Source organism: Cebidichthys violaceus, unplaced genomic scaffold (genome assembly GCF_023349555.1).
Source record: "Cebidichthys violaceus isolate CVI_PGR_0920_01 unplaced genomic scaffold, fCebVio1.0.p SCAF_9, whole genome shotgun sequence".
In the NCBI taxonomy this organism is placed as follows: Eukaryota; Metazoa; Chordata; class Actinopteri; order Perciformes; family Stichaeidae; genus Cebidichthys; species Cebidichthys violaceus.
The window spans coordinates 8,355,863-8,370,161 of record NW_027176975.1 but is presented as its reverse complement, the minus strand read 5'-3'; the positions used below and the strand labels follow the sequence as shown (position 1 = coordinate 8,370,161).

At 42.7% G+C, this 14,299-nt stretch overlaps 2 protein-coding genes across 4 annotated transcripts; both read left to right on the top strand.

Moving 5' to 3' along the window:
* The first annotated feature begins 449 nt into the window (after positions 1-449).
* Positions 450-2,588, top strand: si:ch211-113d22.2 (uncharacterized). The gene is made up of 3 exons (XM_068704027.1): positions 450-511; positions 1,067-1,180; positions 1,797-2,588. Exons 1-3 carry the CDS (start codon positions 463-465, stop codon positions 2,015-2,017), a joined length of 384 nt encoding a protein of 127 aa, XP_068560128.1. The 5' UTR covers positions 450-462; the 3' UTR covers positions 2,018-2,588.
* A 1,066-nt stretch (positions 2,589-3,654) lies between these two features.
* Positions 3,655-13,822, top strand: plekha2 (pleckstrin homology domain containing A2). 3 transcript variants are annotated; one of them, XM_068703685.1, is made up of 12 exons: positions 3,655-3,718; positions 6,809-6,969; positions 7,099-7,155; positions 7,759-7,807; positions 7,927-8,024; positions 9,283-9,414; positions 9,655-9,744; positions 9,888-9,956; positions 10,052-10,122; positions 11,061-11,124; positions 11,937-12,014; positions 12,144-13,822. In XM_068703685.1, exons 2-12 carry the CDS (start codon positions 6,829-6,831, stop codon positions 12,594-12,596), a joined length of 1,302 nt encoding a protein of 433 aa, XP_068559786.1. In that variant the 5' UTR covers positions 3,655-3,718; positions 6,809-6,828; the 3' UTR covers positions 12,597-13,822. The 3 variants fall into 3 exon arrangements, with proteins under 3 accessions (XP_068559786.1, XP_068559784.1, XP_068559785.1); XM_068703683.1 differs by lacking the exon at positions 3,655-3,718 and adding an exon at positions 3,882-4,112; XM_068703684.1 differs by lacking the exon at positions 3,655-3,718 and adding an exon at positions 3,882-4,112 and having other exon boundaries at positions 6,791-6,969.
* The last annotated feature ends 477 nt before the right edge of the window (positions 13,823-14,299 follow it).

The window sequence follows — 14,299 nt, the reverse complement described above, 5'->3', positions numbered from 1 at the left end:
AATGAAGCACAGTATTTACATCGCTACCGCCCACCGCCCCCCCACACATACACACACACACACAAACAAACACACTCCTACACATCCCAGCTGAGGCAGTGATGTGAGAGACCTTGCACTTTTTTTGCGTTCTGCATTCACTATTTGAAAACTGTCAGTAGTTACAAAAACAGTGTTATAGAATCAACACTCAAAGAAATAAACTCAAAATCCTTACTGAACTGTAACTGTGTTAAAGCTTGCTCGGTTAAGTCCATTACCACAGGCTGCTGGCTGTGCAGCATAGATGGAGATTACAGAGATAAGACCATAATGCCCTCAGACACCTTCCTGTGCCTAAACCCCCTCAATTCTCCTCCTCCACCTCAACCCCTTAGTGTTCCCTCCATCAGAGACTCCTCTCAGCTCATCCACTCTCTCTCTCTGGACTCTAGAAGACACAGTGACGAGCGGCCAGCTGCCATGAAGACTACTCTGGCCCTGCTGCTTCTCATCTCTCTGGCATGCCACAGTAAGTTGTTACAACACTGATACCAACATTGGATTTTGGGGTTTCAGTATTGAGGAAAGATTTAGTTAGGTAGCAGCTGGCAGACTAATTGCTGAGAGGCTGCAGAAGCACCGTGACACAGGGGATCCAGGATTTCTGGTTCCAAAAAGCAGATACTGGTTGAAGATTGTTGATTTACGCAGTAGCAGCAGCAAAGCAGTTTTAGCTTGAGGTCTGCACAAATTGGGACATTTTCCATACCATACCAATCTATCACAGATTTAAACCTGCAAAGCTTGAACAAGCCTATACACTAGTGCAATACAACAGGTTGTTGTGACATACAGCAGCTTTCATTGTGTACAAATGTGTCCCTGTCATAAATTTGAGGGGACTGACAGCCTCCACTAACTGTACCTGCAAGTGAGTGTGTGTGCCTGCGTGTGTGTGGATGCACACTGGGGTAAATTAACTATTAATATGAACATATGGTTGTGTGTCTGCATGCTTTCACCCACCTGTGAACATACATGCTTAGTCTCAAGTCAGGTGGTCTCTCCTGTTCTGTCTGCAAAGGCCACGCCCTCAAATGTCACACATGCGTGGCGTCCAATGAGGATGACTGCAACCGACAGGGCTCCACCTCCTGCCCTCAGTACGCTGACGCCTGCTCCACCATCACAGGACCCAGTGAGTAAACAAGCACACACACATACATACAAACACACAACCAGGAAAACATGCAAGGCAAGTGTGTTTTGGTGGAATAAAGCATTGTACTAGGGGTCGGCGTAACACTTACAACCAACTGCATGTGTGTAGAAGCAGTTTAAAGAAGTCAGTAAAGTTTATAATAGTGCACATGCTACATCCACTGACAAAGAAGTGGTTTGAAATCAGTATTAAAACCCACAAAGAAGGAACCAACAGTATTTTGAACTGTTGAATGCTTTGCAGATACATGGCCTATTTTTTCTTCTGTCAATACTTTATCTTCTTCTGTTTGTTTATGTGTGTGTGTATGTGCGTGATCATAAAGCCAGCCTCTCATCATTTGAGGTTACTGGATGTCGTCCCAGCAGTTTAGAATAGCCACAAACCTCTGTATGCCTGTATGTGTGTGTGTGTGTGTGTGTGTGTGTGTGTGTGTGTGTGTGTGTGTGTTAAGAGCAGAAGAGTGTGGTAGGGAGTTCACTGGGTTCACTGCGTCGTACCAAATTAACACAAGTGGTCAGTCCTCAATCACTTCAGAGCAACTAAACTGTGAACGTCTACTGGCCTCACACATGTCTCGCTCTCTTTTCAGACACCATGATGAAGTCTTGCACCTACAAGGCTTTTTGCGACAAGGCTCATGGCGTCGGCTCCGGAGCCAAGATGGAATGCTGTTTTGGCGACGACTGTAACGGGCCCCACCGGAGCCACAGCCATGGGGATCACCACCACAACAGCGCAGGGGCTCTGGCCTCCAGCCCCGTCCTACTCATCACGGCCCTGCTGCTGCGTGTGGCTGCCAGTCAGCTGTGATTCATCGGTCAATCCTTCCAGTCATTTGCTAGGTTGTCCATCCATCCACCTTCTCCTCTTTGACACTGTGCCCCTCAGGGATTTTCAATGCAAGTTTAATCCAATGGATTTGAGTGTCAGAGAAAAGTGTGTTTCTGATGACTGTGTTGGTGCAGTGAAGGTTGTCTGTCACATAAATACAAGCTTCAGCACCTTTGATTGTGTTATTATTTTATTATCATCAAACTTGAATAGTAGCCTCATCATCTATGGTATTATTTTATCTAGAGTGTTCACTTGCAGATGATCCAAAGTTGTAAATGCTAACCTGTGAACCTGAGAGTGTTTGTGGTGAATAAGTGTGCACAGAGTAAACTACGCCTATGTTTTGTGCAATAGCCGCCGGTGTGGTTTCAGTAGGTGCTGGGGTGCCTCAGCGGGTAGCTAGTGTGCAGTTCGCTTGACACCGTTGAACCACATTATTCACCTGTGTCAATGCCATGGAAACCAGACAGAAAAGTATTTTAACAATCTTTAGAATTTTGTAATGATGTGTTTGGTACTTTGAGCATTCAAGCTTGTTTGAATAAAGATACAATCACACCCTTATTGTAGTGTGTGTACAGTGTGTGTTTGTTAAGATCATCTTGGTGTGACATTTGATAAAACTTTGTGTTTATCTTTAGCATCCCTGATGTAAAAGCATGCATACAGTAGAGATAAAATACTCTGTAAGATTCAGCAGAAACACATCTGTGGAAACATCAGGACTTCCTTCTTCAACTGTGTAACTTGAATCCTGTGCAGTCGCCACAGGATATGAAGTCAATGAGGTAGGTCTCCCTCCTCAGGCAGGTCATATGACGTGCAACCACTTCCTCTTAACAAGAGGACACAAATTAACCAAAAGAGGGGGGGGGGGACAGATTACAGCATCACTCCTGTAAATGCAGACAGTAATTGTTGTTTCCGCACTTATAAAAGTGACAGGCTCAGCAGAGAGGAAGATTCTACATGTACATGTGTGGAAACTCTAAACAAGACAGATTATTGACGAAACATGTTGTTGAAACCAGAAGGTCAGGTCAGCTCATCCTCCGAGCTCTTTTACGGTCTCTCAGGAGTTTCATCAAAGTAAGGTGAGTTTCATTTGTGTAAAGGTGGAAACTGAAGCAATACTGAAGTACTTTATTTAAGCAATGTTGTACTTTCTACACCCCTAGATTTGTCAGATCTTGAAGTTGCTAATTTTACAGATTAAGATTGACAAGATAAGATCAGAAAATAAAATACATTGCTAAAGTTTAAACCATGGGGATAGTCAAGCCAAGCACCACCTCGATCACCTACAATAATTAAACACTATTATTCTGCCAGACTCTCTGAAAAGGACCAATCTGCTTCAGTAACATCTGAATTTCCAGCCCTGTCACACTGCTTTTAGCACATCACATTGCACCTGTCACACTCACCTCCCATGTTATGAATGACACTATTCTTCACTGTGTACCTGTTTATCCAGGTTTACACTCCCTTCTTTTATAGCTGCTCATTTATAAGCACCAACTGGTTCGTGTGTGTGTGTGTGTAGATGTGTGTGTCTGACCCAGTTCCCCAGTTACCACCTGACAGTAGAGGAGATAACATATGCATGCAGTTGAAGGAAGAAAGAAACTGCGCACGTTTAATGTATTTTCTCAATAAAAGCTTGAGAAAACAAAGGTAAGGAAGCCTTTACTGAATCGCAGATGTTAAAAATGAAAAAGAGCAGAGGTGAGTTGAGCTGTTAGTTCCTCGTCGTATGAGAGATCAGCAGCAGACTAGAGGAGGAGGACCCGGCCGGAGCTCACAGGGCGCATAGATCACATCCGGGGCTGGTTTATTCTAATAACGAAACGTCCAACCCGGAAAAAAGACAACTCTTCTGTAATCCGATCACACAAACAAACAGATGAGAGTGTGAGAGCGTGATGCACACCGGACCGGCTTTGATAATGTACGCTGTTTGTAAAAGTTATTAAAACTTTGTTCTGACATGCTCGTTATTTACCAAACGCGGGTGTCTCTGTGCTTGTGAGCGGGGCGCTGGCTGTGGCGCAAACTGACTTCACTGCGGGTAAGTAGCCAGCCGACAGTAGCACTTTGTGACTGCGTGTGTGTCATTGTCTGTCTGTCTGTCTGTGTGTTTGTGCGCGCGTGTGTGTGTGTGCGCGCGCGGAGGGTTCAGTACTGTAGGTGTGGCAGGCCGTGGAGTCGTTGGATCTGGTGAGTCAGTGCAGGTCATCTGAGCAGAACTAATGTCACGTCCGTCAGGTGTCGCTGAGTAATTCTGCCAGATCACATTTAAACGTTTCATTGCGCGCTCACATTCACGTTAAAGGCTACGTACGTGCACGCCCATGGTTTTCAGTGGCGTGAGTCTCGTATATCTGCACTGAGGTCATGTAATAATCCAGCTGTCATTAGAAGTTATTAATCCACTATTATTGAAACGTGCCTGTCACAACTTCCCATATAGCTTGTTTTGTTCAACTAACAAATCCAAATATATTCAGTGTTATGTATTTTATTTCTATTTTAAGCTACTTTATATGTTTACCACAGAATTATTGGGGTGGGGAGGGCGCCTCCCATGTGGTCCTCTTTTTAACAAAGGTTAGGCCCTCTGCAGTTTATACATGTTTTAACAAACCCTCTCCTTGACTTCAAAATACTTCAACGTCTCCTCTAAATAACCAATAATGTTTGTACAGTCCCTAAACATGTGAGGCCTTGTTACAGAAAGTATACAAAGCTGTTAAAATTAGGTTCTACAGCATTTAAGTAACACTCGCATGTGAATGCATCAACCAATAATATTCCATCACTGTCAGTGGGGCTGGGCCTTTATCGTCTTTCAATGGAATCATATCATGATGAAATTGTACGGAGGTATTGTAATACACAATTACGTTGTCTAATTATTAATTCAAAGCACATACTAACTCAGATTAACTCAGATTTTGCCCATTCTTTCGAACTTCATAACAAGTACATAACAAAATCACTAGAGTATGAGTGACATCAGTTTAAATTAGTTTCTGTTTCAGACGAGATTTTACTTGTCCACAAATAAAGCAGATGTGTAAACTGAGTAGAGGTGGGTTTCACTTTCACTGCCCTGGATGTGGTTAAAAACAGTGACACTGATATCACTGCTGTGATCTGTACACCATGTTCTGCCCTCATACCTAAACTACATTTACATTCCTTGATATATATGTGTGTGCTATCTTGTTACAATTCAAAGCCAAAGTACTTAAATGTAACATAGAACTGTGTTAAAGACTGTCTTAATTACATTTAGTGGTACATTTTTGCCTAAGATGTCCACCTCACCGCTGCTTCTCCCTGCGTTGGTTCAGCCAGATGTTTTCCGATACCCAAAAAGATTTTGGTGTTTGTGGGGTGTGTCAGTCTGAGCCTGGGTGTCTGTGTGCCCTTTGCAGCATCATTTTCTCTTTTCCATTACACCCAGAGTTTCTGCAAAAGGCTGCTGAATGGTTTGTATCTCTGACCTATTTCAATGGCAAAATAAATAAAGGTTGTATGACTGACACATCAGAAACACAGCCCACTCATTTTTCAAAGCAGTTTCAGAATGAAACATTTTTCTGACTATTACCTTGAGAATAGTGTTAAAGAAGTTCAACCAGGCCAGTGAAGATACAGCCTACGAGTCTGTTGTTATTTCTCAGTGTCTATGTTTGCCTGTGCTTTGTTGGACCATTTGTATTAATGTATTCATGGAAATGTTCATGGAAATTCATCCTGTAAAAGTATTGGCAGAGGGCTCAGCCATTCAGTCCTGATCATATATTTTATACGACTGTCACTTACGTTTTACTGTTTGTTCTTCAAATCAGTCACAGATGTGGCCTAGTTAGCCGTCATAATTACCTTTGTGGCCACATTCAGTCAAGTCCTTTCAATAAATTCAAGTGTGGGGAAAAGTAAGACCATATGTCCAGAAAGTCTGCTTTGCATCTTTTGAATGACTGCACCTAACTGTGTAGAGGATGTAGTGTGATGGTCTGCAGAGATGCAGAAGAGTGGATGGGCCGAAAGTTTGAGGACGAGATTATAAAATAGAGCTCTCATCGTGCCAAAAGTCTTCTGGCAAGTCTCTCCCCCTCCCCTAAAAAAAAATAAAAAATACAAAAGTACTTTCATTTAAAGATGTCTGCGCTGGTTAAAGTTCTCCTGGAAAGCAGACATTTTTAAAATATCAGCATACCTGAGTGTCTGAGCTGGATGAGTCTTTATTTTGTTGAGAAATCAGTCAGCAGCTCAGTGATTCACATACATGGCATCATCTTAATGAATACATCTCACCAGACCTCTCTCCTCTTTTTTCCCATTCCTCCCTCCCTCCTCTCTCTTCCCTGGCCAGTGGAAATGTGCGTGTGTGCAGTTCTTGAGTGCAGTCTGTAATTTTTGGCTGTGGTGGAGGGCCTCAGCTCAGCCTCGGGCTTCAGGGTTTGCTGCTCAGCCTCAATCACGTCACATGAAAAACTGCTGAGTGCGAGCGTGTCTCTTTCTTCATATGTGTGTGTGTGTGTGTGTGTGTGTGTGTGTGTGTGTGTGTGTGTGTGTGTGTGTGTGTGTGTGTGTGTGTGTGTGTGTGTGTGTGTGTATTTGAACAGTATATGAAAGTTGGGTTTATCCACCACATCTGTTTGTCTATTTCTTTCTGACCTATCTCCTTCTGTTGCTCCCTTTTACATGTTTGCCTCTCACTGTCCATCTGACTAGAGTGTCTGTGTGTCCCAGTGACATGTGATAGCAGCAGTATGCCGTACGTGGACCGGTTGAAACGTGTATGCGGCTTCCTGGATGTCGAGGAGAAGGAGAACAGCTGCCGCTTCCAGAGGCGATACTTCATCCTGGACACGCAGGAAAATGTTCTGCTGTGGTACATGGACAACCCTCAGGTGCTCCACACTTATATGCATGACACACACTTGCACAAACAGCAAGAGGAAGTGGAATTGACCAATAGGCGCAGTGTAACCTTGGACTCTGAGCCAATGACTAGTCTGTATGTTTGTGTTTGTATGCAGAACTTGCCCAGTGGAACCAGTTTTGTCGGCAGCCTGAGACTAACCTACATCTCTAAGGTAAACCTGTTCACTTTGCTGTGGGTTGTAGTGAACTTAATGTGCAGTAGAGGAGACATCTGAGCACTGTGGACACAGCCATTCACCCAAATAGAAACATGTAAATGTGGTGCACAGATACATCAGATCGGAGTTATCCGTAGTTAACGGTCGCATGCAGAAGAAGACTTTGTAAAGTTTTCCAGATGTCAGAGTGCTCGCTGAGCTCAGCAGAGATAATGACATCTGGCTGCACTGCACTGTAGTGCTGACAGCTCCTCCCTGGACACTCTGACAGAAATTAAATGGCAAATATATGAAATGTTTCTCCTCTTCACTTCTCTCTTCTCTTTTTGTTTCCTTTCCTCTCCTTTCCTCTCCTCCCCCTTCTCTCCTTTTTGTCTTATCTCCTATTCTTTTCCTTCTCCTTGCCCTTTGCCTCCTCTTCTCCTCCTTTGTCTCTTCTTCTTACCTCTCTTTCACCTTTGTCTCCTCATCTCTCCTTTGGTCTCCTTTGCTTTTCTGTTGTCACCTCTTCTCTCTCTCTTTGTCTCCTCTCCTTTTGTCTCCACTCCTTTCTTTCCTCTTGTCTCCTCTCCTTTCCCCATGGTCTCCTCTTCTCAGGTGAGTGAAGCTACAGCGAAGCAAAAGCCAAAGACAGAGTTCTGCTTTGGTGAGTTTTTCAGAGAAACGCTGAGTCATGCTTATGCAGTAGTGCACAATGGCAATCATTTTCCTTACACATGTGATAAAATCATATAATGCAGTTATTGTGCATGTCTATCTCTGTAGTTATCAATGCAGTTTCCCGGAGGTACTTCCTCCAAGCCAACGATGTGACTGACATGAGGGACTGGGTGGCTGCTCTCAATAAGGCCAGCAAGATCACTGTGAGTGCAACACACACATCTGCACAAATACATGATATTAGAACCAGATGTGTTTGTCCTATGTGTGTTTAGAAAAAGGCTAAACTAGGGGATATTGAGAAGAGATTTGTTTCCACCTGAGCACAGGAAGTGGTGATGTGACTGGAACCAGTTTGGCCAGAGTGGGCTAAAATGCCGCTGCGTTGCCTACAGATCTCTCACACACTTGTTGAATGAGGAAATTGTGAATGTGCACTATTATGAGCGATAACACACACACACACACACACACACACACACACACACGTCACTGTGGTGGAGGTGTCAAAACACCTTTGTGTGTGTGACCATGCTATGCACATAATATTTGCACATTTATTTGTGCGTGTTCAGCGAGATGACCAGGGCCTTGTTTACTAGCGACATCCAGATGACAGAGAAGAGTGTCTCTCTTTCTCTCTCACCTGCACACTGACACAGGAAGCAGCGTCGCTCACTCTCTCTTTCACTTCCCCTTCGATGGGAGGGCCTCTCTGCCGCCTTTTCTCAGCTTCCATGGCCTCAATGAAACCTACAATAATAATTTTGAAAGCAGAATGGACCTGACGTAAATGCAGTAATGAAAGTAAAGCATAGACTGATGAAGTTCACCTATTTATTCACAAATAATAGCTTGATTATAATAAAGCCTTTCACATGATACTTCTATTATTATTTTGCTTCTCAAGACAAAGGAGTTATATTTGTTTGTCATATACTTTGGAGGCGCCATTTATTATTTCTTAGGATATATTTTTCATGTTGCCTTTATAAGGTACGTTTTTTTTATAAACAGCATCTCCAGTTTATACATAGCACAACAAATGCATTTAAAATTCTGATGACTTGTAGCTCTTGTTCCTCTTGAATTAACTTATTTAAGTAATGTTGGACAAAATTAATATATTGCACAGTAATAAAACTAAAGTAATCAAAAAACTAGGTAATAAAACAAAGTTAATAGATTGAACCATAACCTGTCTTTGACTTTCAGTCATACGAGATCTGTTGCCTGGTTTGTGTCAAGTGCCTGGTAAAGAATCATGAAAGTCAAACAACCCTATGTGTTGGATGTTTTCATGCAGAACTTAATACAATTGCATTGTAGCAGCACAGAGACTCCCAGTGGGAATGAAACCATTAACCCCTTTTAACCCATTAGGAGCAAGCTTTACCCATTGAGCTCTCTTTGTTAATGCCATGCTAGTTGATAATATCCTACCGGCTGCTGTGCTGACAGGTTCCTAAGTCTGGCCCTGCTCCTCTGAGGTCCGATGTGACCGCAGTAATCAGCGACACCCAGGGAGGAAGGAGACAGCATGCCTACAAGGCCGAGATCATCGGTGGCGTGGTGGTGCACACTCCCATCCAGGTAATGAAGAGGAAGCTCAAACCGTTGTGGTTACTATGATGGTATCAAAGGACACTGATGATGCTAGAAGCCAGAATTAGCATTATGGATCATTGTTTTTTTTCTGTGCTTGCTCTCAGCCTTCATAACCACAGTGTGTGTGTGTGTGTGTGTGTGTAATCTGGTGTATTTTGAAGATGGCGGTTACATTGACCACGTTCATGTGATGATATTGAAGATGGTGGTAATGAAATGTTTCAGAATGAGAGCGAAGAGACAGAAGGGAGGGAGAAGAAGGGCAACAGACCAGGTGTGCTGAGGTGCGGTTACTGTGTCAAACAAGGAAATGTGGTGAGTACACAGCCACTTATAACTGATGAACTGTGTTCAAACAAAGAAATCTGCATGTGGAAACTGTAATGTGTGTGTGTGTGTGTGTGTGTGTGTGTGTGTGTGTGTGTGTGTGTGTGTGTGTGTGTGTGTGTGTGTTTCAGAGGAAGAGCTGGAAGAGGAGGTTTTTCCTCCTGGATGACAATGCAGTCAGTTACTACAAGTCTGAGATGGTGAGGAGCCAGACCTTTTTGTTTTTCCTTTCTCGCATGTTGATGACTGTGGTCTTTGTCTATCCATCTCTGAATTGTGCTTACGTATGTCCCAGGATAAGGAGCCTCTCCGAGCTGTCCCACTGAGGGACATTCAGAAGGTCCATGAATGTCTCGTCAAGTCAGGGTGAGTCAAATGTGAATCCCTCAGTCAAATTCACCATTTTACTTACTTTCTCTCTCTCTCTCTCTGGTTATCTCTCCAGTGAATAGAAAATATTACACTTTGAACAGATAGGAACAGCATTCACGTTTTTGCAGCAAACAAACAAAAGGCTAACATAGATGTCAGTAGTTTCAGTTTTGTTATTCAGATATTCAGGGAAGTTTATCCTCAACCCCATCAGTTTTTGATTGTTTGATCAGTGCAGGATAAAGCTTAGCTGATGTTATACAGATGTTGTTTTTAGCTCACAATCAATAGATCTATGACCTACAAGCATATATAGAAGCCTGAAGACTGTGCAGACTTGACAGTAGATGGAAACTGAAGGGCTGAAGTTTGGGACCGTCTAAAAAAGTGCATGCAAAATGGACAACTGACAATGGACAATATTTCTTTTTTTTCAAAGACACTTTCAACAACCTTCATTTTCATTTGGACTTTTAACACAAAAAAGTGGCTCAATTAATTATTATGGCAAATTTCTATGGGGCCATTATTGTAATCCATGTGTGCATAATCTATCTCTATCTATCTCATATTTTTTAAACGTTTGGACTCCTATCAAATACATAAACTCCATTTTTTAAAGAGAAGTCACACAACATGACACACTGCAATTCTGACTTGTATTTCCCCATTGTTAAAAACCCCCGTTCTGTTTCCTTTAACAGTTACAAAGCTTTTATTTAGACTCAGCTTAGACTTTTCCTTTTTTAATGGTTATGGTTATTATTTGATTAGTTTAGGTACGTGGTTAAAACACCCGGCCACTTCCTGTATAATTCTAAATACAAAACTGATACAGATAGTAGATTTGTACACTACTAAATACTATCTAGCCCTCCCCTTGGCCACTGTTTTATTCAGCATGATAATTTTCCACAATGTGTGTCCATCAGGGATCTCCTGCTGAGAGACAACCTGTTTGAGATCATCACCAGCTCCCGGACCTTCTACATTCAGGTACAGTCTTAGTGTTCTACCAACCCATCAGAGGCTTAGTTCCTCACAAGTTTTAAATGATGTTGTGAGCTCTGTGGTTCTGGGTGAAAGCATGCTTATATACAAATTAATCTGTTAGTCAGAGCAGAGAGGGTCTGTATTCGCAGGTGTATCTTCTGTTGTTTTCTCTAAATGCTCTGCTGCTGATGTGTGGCACTGGCTCTTATTTTAGGAGCATGAAAAGTTTGTTTTTGTGAAATGGGCAAAGACATCTGTTACCATAACATTAATAACATCCTGTCGCCCCCTCCCGGGAGAACAGCTGACTGAGACGGTGGGGTCGGATCAGATGGGAAGTGCTGGAGAGAGAGAGAAAGGCTGCAAGCATGAGCGCTTTTATTTTTGTATGCGCAAAAAAAAAAGGAAGCATGACAAACATTTAGTAAACTGAAAAAAAACATGCATAATTTAAAAAAAACACATTACACCGAGACCATGATCATAGTGGAAGTGCGGACAGCAAAGTGGAAAATCATCTTAAACTAAAATTAAACGTGAATTATGGTTAAGAATTCGAGCAGGTCATTGATATTTAAAAGTTTGGAAAACATAATAGCGATAAAAAAAACATGTTAATCACAGAACAAACAATAATCTGTGAATAAAGATAATTATCTTTATTCACTATGTAAATGTGACACTTTTTCTGTTGGTTTTTCATGACAGTAAGAAAAATATAGAATATCGGATAGTGACACATAATAGCAAGCGTGAAAATAAGTGCAGATATGCAGTTCTGCAAGGCTTTATCTTCCGATAATATTTTTCTGCAGACAAACTCTCCAGAGGAGATGCATGGCTGGATCAGGGACATTGAGACGAAGATCCAGGACTTCAGAGGTCCCCCTAAGGTAACTCTGTTGTCTCTCCTCTTGACACAAACAAATCTTCCATCCTTTCTCACTATACGTTCTTAGAGGAGAAGTGAAAACGCCAGGTTATGATAAACACTGATCATTTTACTGTCTCTCTCATTGCAGGGTTTTCCATCTAGACGTTTGTCTTCTCTCTATCGAAGTCAGAATGCCTCCTCTGCGTCTCGAGGTCAACAGAGCGATGAGCGCCGACCTGCACTGGTCAAGTCCTGCTCTGTGGCACCGGGCTGGCAGCCCTGGACGCCTGTCCCTCCGTGTGAGCCCTCCATCCTGGATGCAGAGGATGAAGATAGTGCTTTCAGCTCTGTGCCCACCTTGCCTTCGCTCTCTTCCTCCTCCACCTCTTCCTCAACCTCCTCCTCCTCCAACTCACTCTCCGCCGCAACCCCTTGCCCCTGCGCCAATCCAGCAGCTTCAGCCAGCGGACTGGGGATCCTCACAGCGTCTGGAGATGTGGCCAGCGGGCGTCGGAGGCACCGCTCGCAGCCTCAGCCCCACAGCGGCTGCAGCTTCCCCTTCAGCCTGGACGAAGATGGCATCCGCACCACAGACGTCTAAGTTCAGTGAAGTCTGTCCAGACTCCTGTTTGGACTTGAGAGTTGGTACTTGCTTTAAAATGAATGTGACTGGTAATAATAGTGTTCCCTGCTAATAAAGTGACACTGTGACCATCCGCCTCATCGCCATGAGGTGAGATGGGGGCCTCCTGCTGGTCTTGCAGCTGCATTGCAGACGAAGTACGCACCCAGCTGGAAGGGGACCAAGAGGCGCAGTGTTTGTTGTTCACAGGACTGTGAAGAAGTACGATGGAGTGGTTTTAGTACAACGTCCTCTGAAAACTTGAATAATCTTGTTGTTAATTGTTCTTGCAGACTAACAAATTATGGCACATGCTTTCAGTCTGTTGCACGAGGCTCCGTTGTTGATGTAACTCTGTCATCAAGAACGTGTTTTCACCCCAGCTAGAAGTATTTACCAAGAAGTGTTTAATGCATTTAAACACATTAGTATCTATATTTTTTATATTCAAGCTCATCTTCACAAAATACTTTTGAAAAATTGGGTCTTTTTAGTTTTTTTTAAAGCCAGCAGTGTTTTTTTTCCTCTTTCTTCCTGAAACACATGTTGTGTGACATCAACTTTTCTTCATTAATAATTAACAAGCATTTGTTTTCTCACATCTAATCAGGTGTCTGGGGGAAAGTATAAGTTTGGGTCTCATAAAAAAGGTACAACTGAATGAGGGCTCTTTTGTTGTCAACAGCAATTTTTATGTGTTCGCACTATGTTTTAAACAGGAGCTTTTAATACTTCAAAGAAGATCAACTGTCAGTAAACTGTGACTTCTCTCTTAGCTTTTAACAGGGTACCGTAATGATACAGCAGTGTTTTAGATGGTACTTGTCGTAGAATGTACTGCCAACATCAAAGTACAGTTGATCAGCTGGTTGACAGCTTTGTAAATGTGATTTTCTAATTCCAGCATTATGTGGGAAAATGTGCCACTACTTCTGGTAATTTAACTGTAATTCTGCACTTTGCTTTTCTCATTTTTACTTGTGTTTTTTGTTTTGTTTAATGCTTTCACAGCAGATATTACAGCTTCCCTTGAGATGATGCCTCAGATACGTTGTGTTGCTACAGCAGCCCTCCTCAGGTTCACCTCAAGACTTCATTGATGTGGTACCATGTTCCCGACTGTTTCAGTTTTCTGAAGCTGTGTGCACTCGTCTGCCTGCATATAGAGTTAATTGTCTTTCTTGTACATTAAATGATGCTTTTTATTTGTCTTGTTTGGGTTGTTTTTGGAAAGTTCACTGTTTGAGTTTGAGTTTTCTCACTTTCTGCCATCTAGTGGCTGTTGCTGAGTCAATCCACATTTTGCACCACAAATAGCACAAACTAACTTGACATTTTCTAAATTTGTTTTTGATAGAAGGGGTGACATTAAGACTTCTAAAGTTGTATCTTTGTTTTCTCTCCCAAGTGCAAAAATGTCCCAACTACCAGGCACGTCGGAGCCAATTTATTTGACTTTTAACACAGCCACCCTTAACACATGCATGCACGCCATACACATGCCAATCTAGTGCCCAGAGGCTGTGTTAAGTGAAGTGTTTCACACGTCCAGTGCAAAGGTCCATTAGGTAAAACGCCTAAAACTCTGTCCTGACCTCGGTCCACTTCCCTCTCTGCCTCCCAGTGCAGCTGTGTGGCTGCAGGACCGACAAGAGCAAAATGTCTCCACTGAACAGTTTAAA

Excerpts from the sequence above, each read along its gene's own strand:
- si:ch211-113d22.2 (XM_068704027.1), top strand. The coding sequence starts at position 463 with ATGAAGACTACTCTGGCCCTGCTGCTTCTCATCTCTCTGGCATGCCAC. Across the intron at positions 512-1,066 it reads CATCTCTCTGGCATGCCACA|GCCACGCCCTCAAATGTCAC; the intron begins GTAAGTTGTTAC and ends CTGTCTGCAAAG. Across the intron at positions 1,181-1,796 it reads CTCCACCATCACAGGACCCA|ACACCATGATGAAGTCTTGC; the intron begins GTGAGTAAACAA and ends CTCTCTTTTCAG.
- plekha2 (XM_068703685.1), top strand. The coding sequence starts at position 6,829 with ATGCCGTACGTGGACCGGTTGAAACGTGTATGCGGCTTCCTGGATGTC. Across the intron at positions 9,415-9,654 it reads TGGTGCACACTCCCATCCAG|AATGAGAGCGAAGAGACAGA; the intron begins GTAATGAAGAGG and ends GAAATGTTTCAG. Across the intron at positions 10,123-11,060 it reads GAATGTCTCGTCAAGTCAGG|GGATCTCCTGCTGAGAGACA; the intron begins GTGAGTCAAATG and ends TGTGTCCATCAG.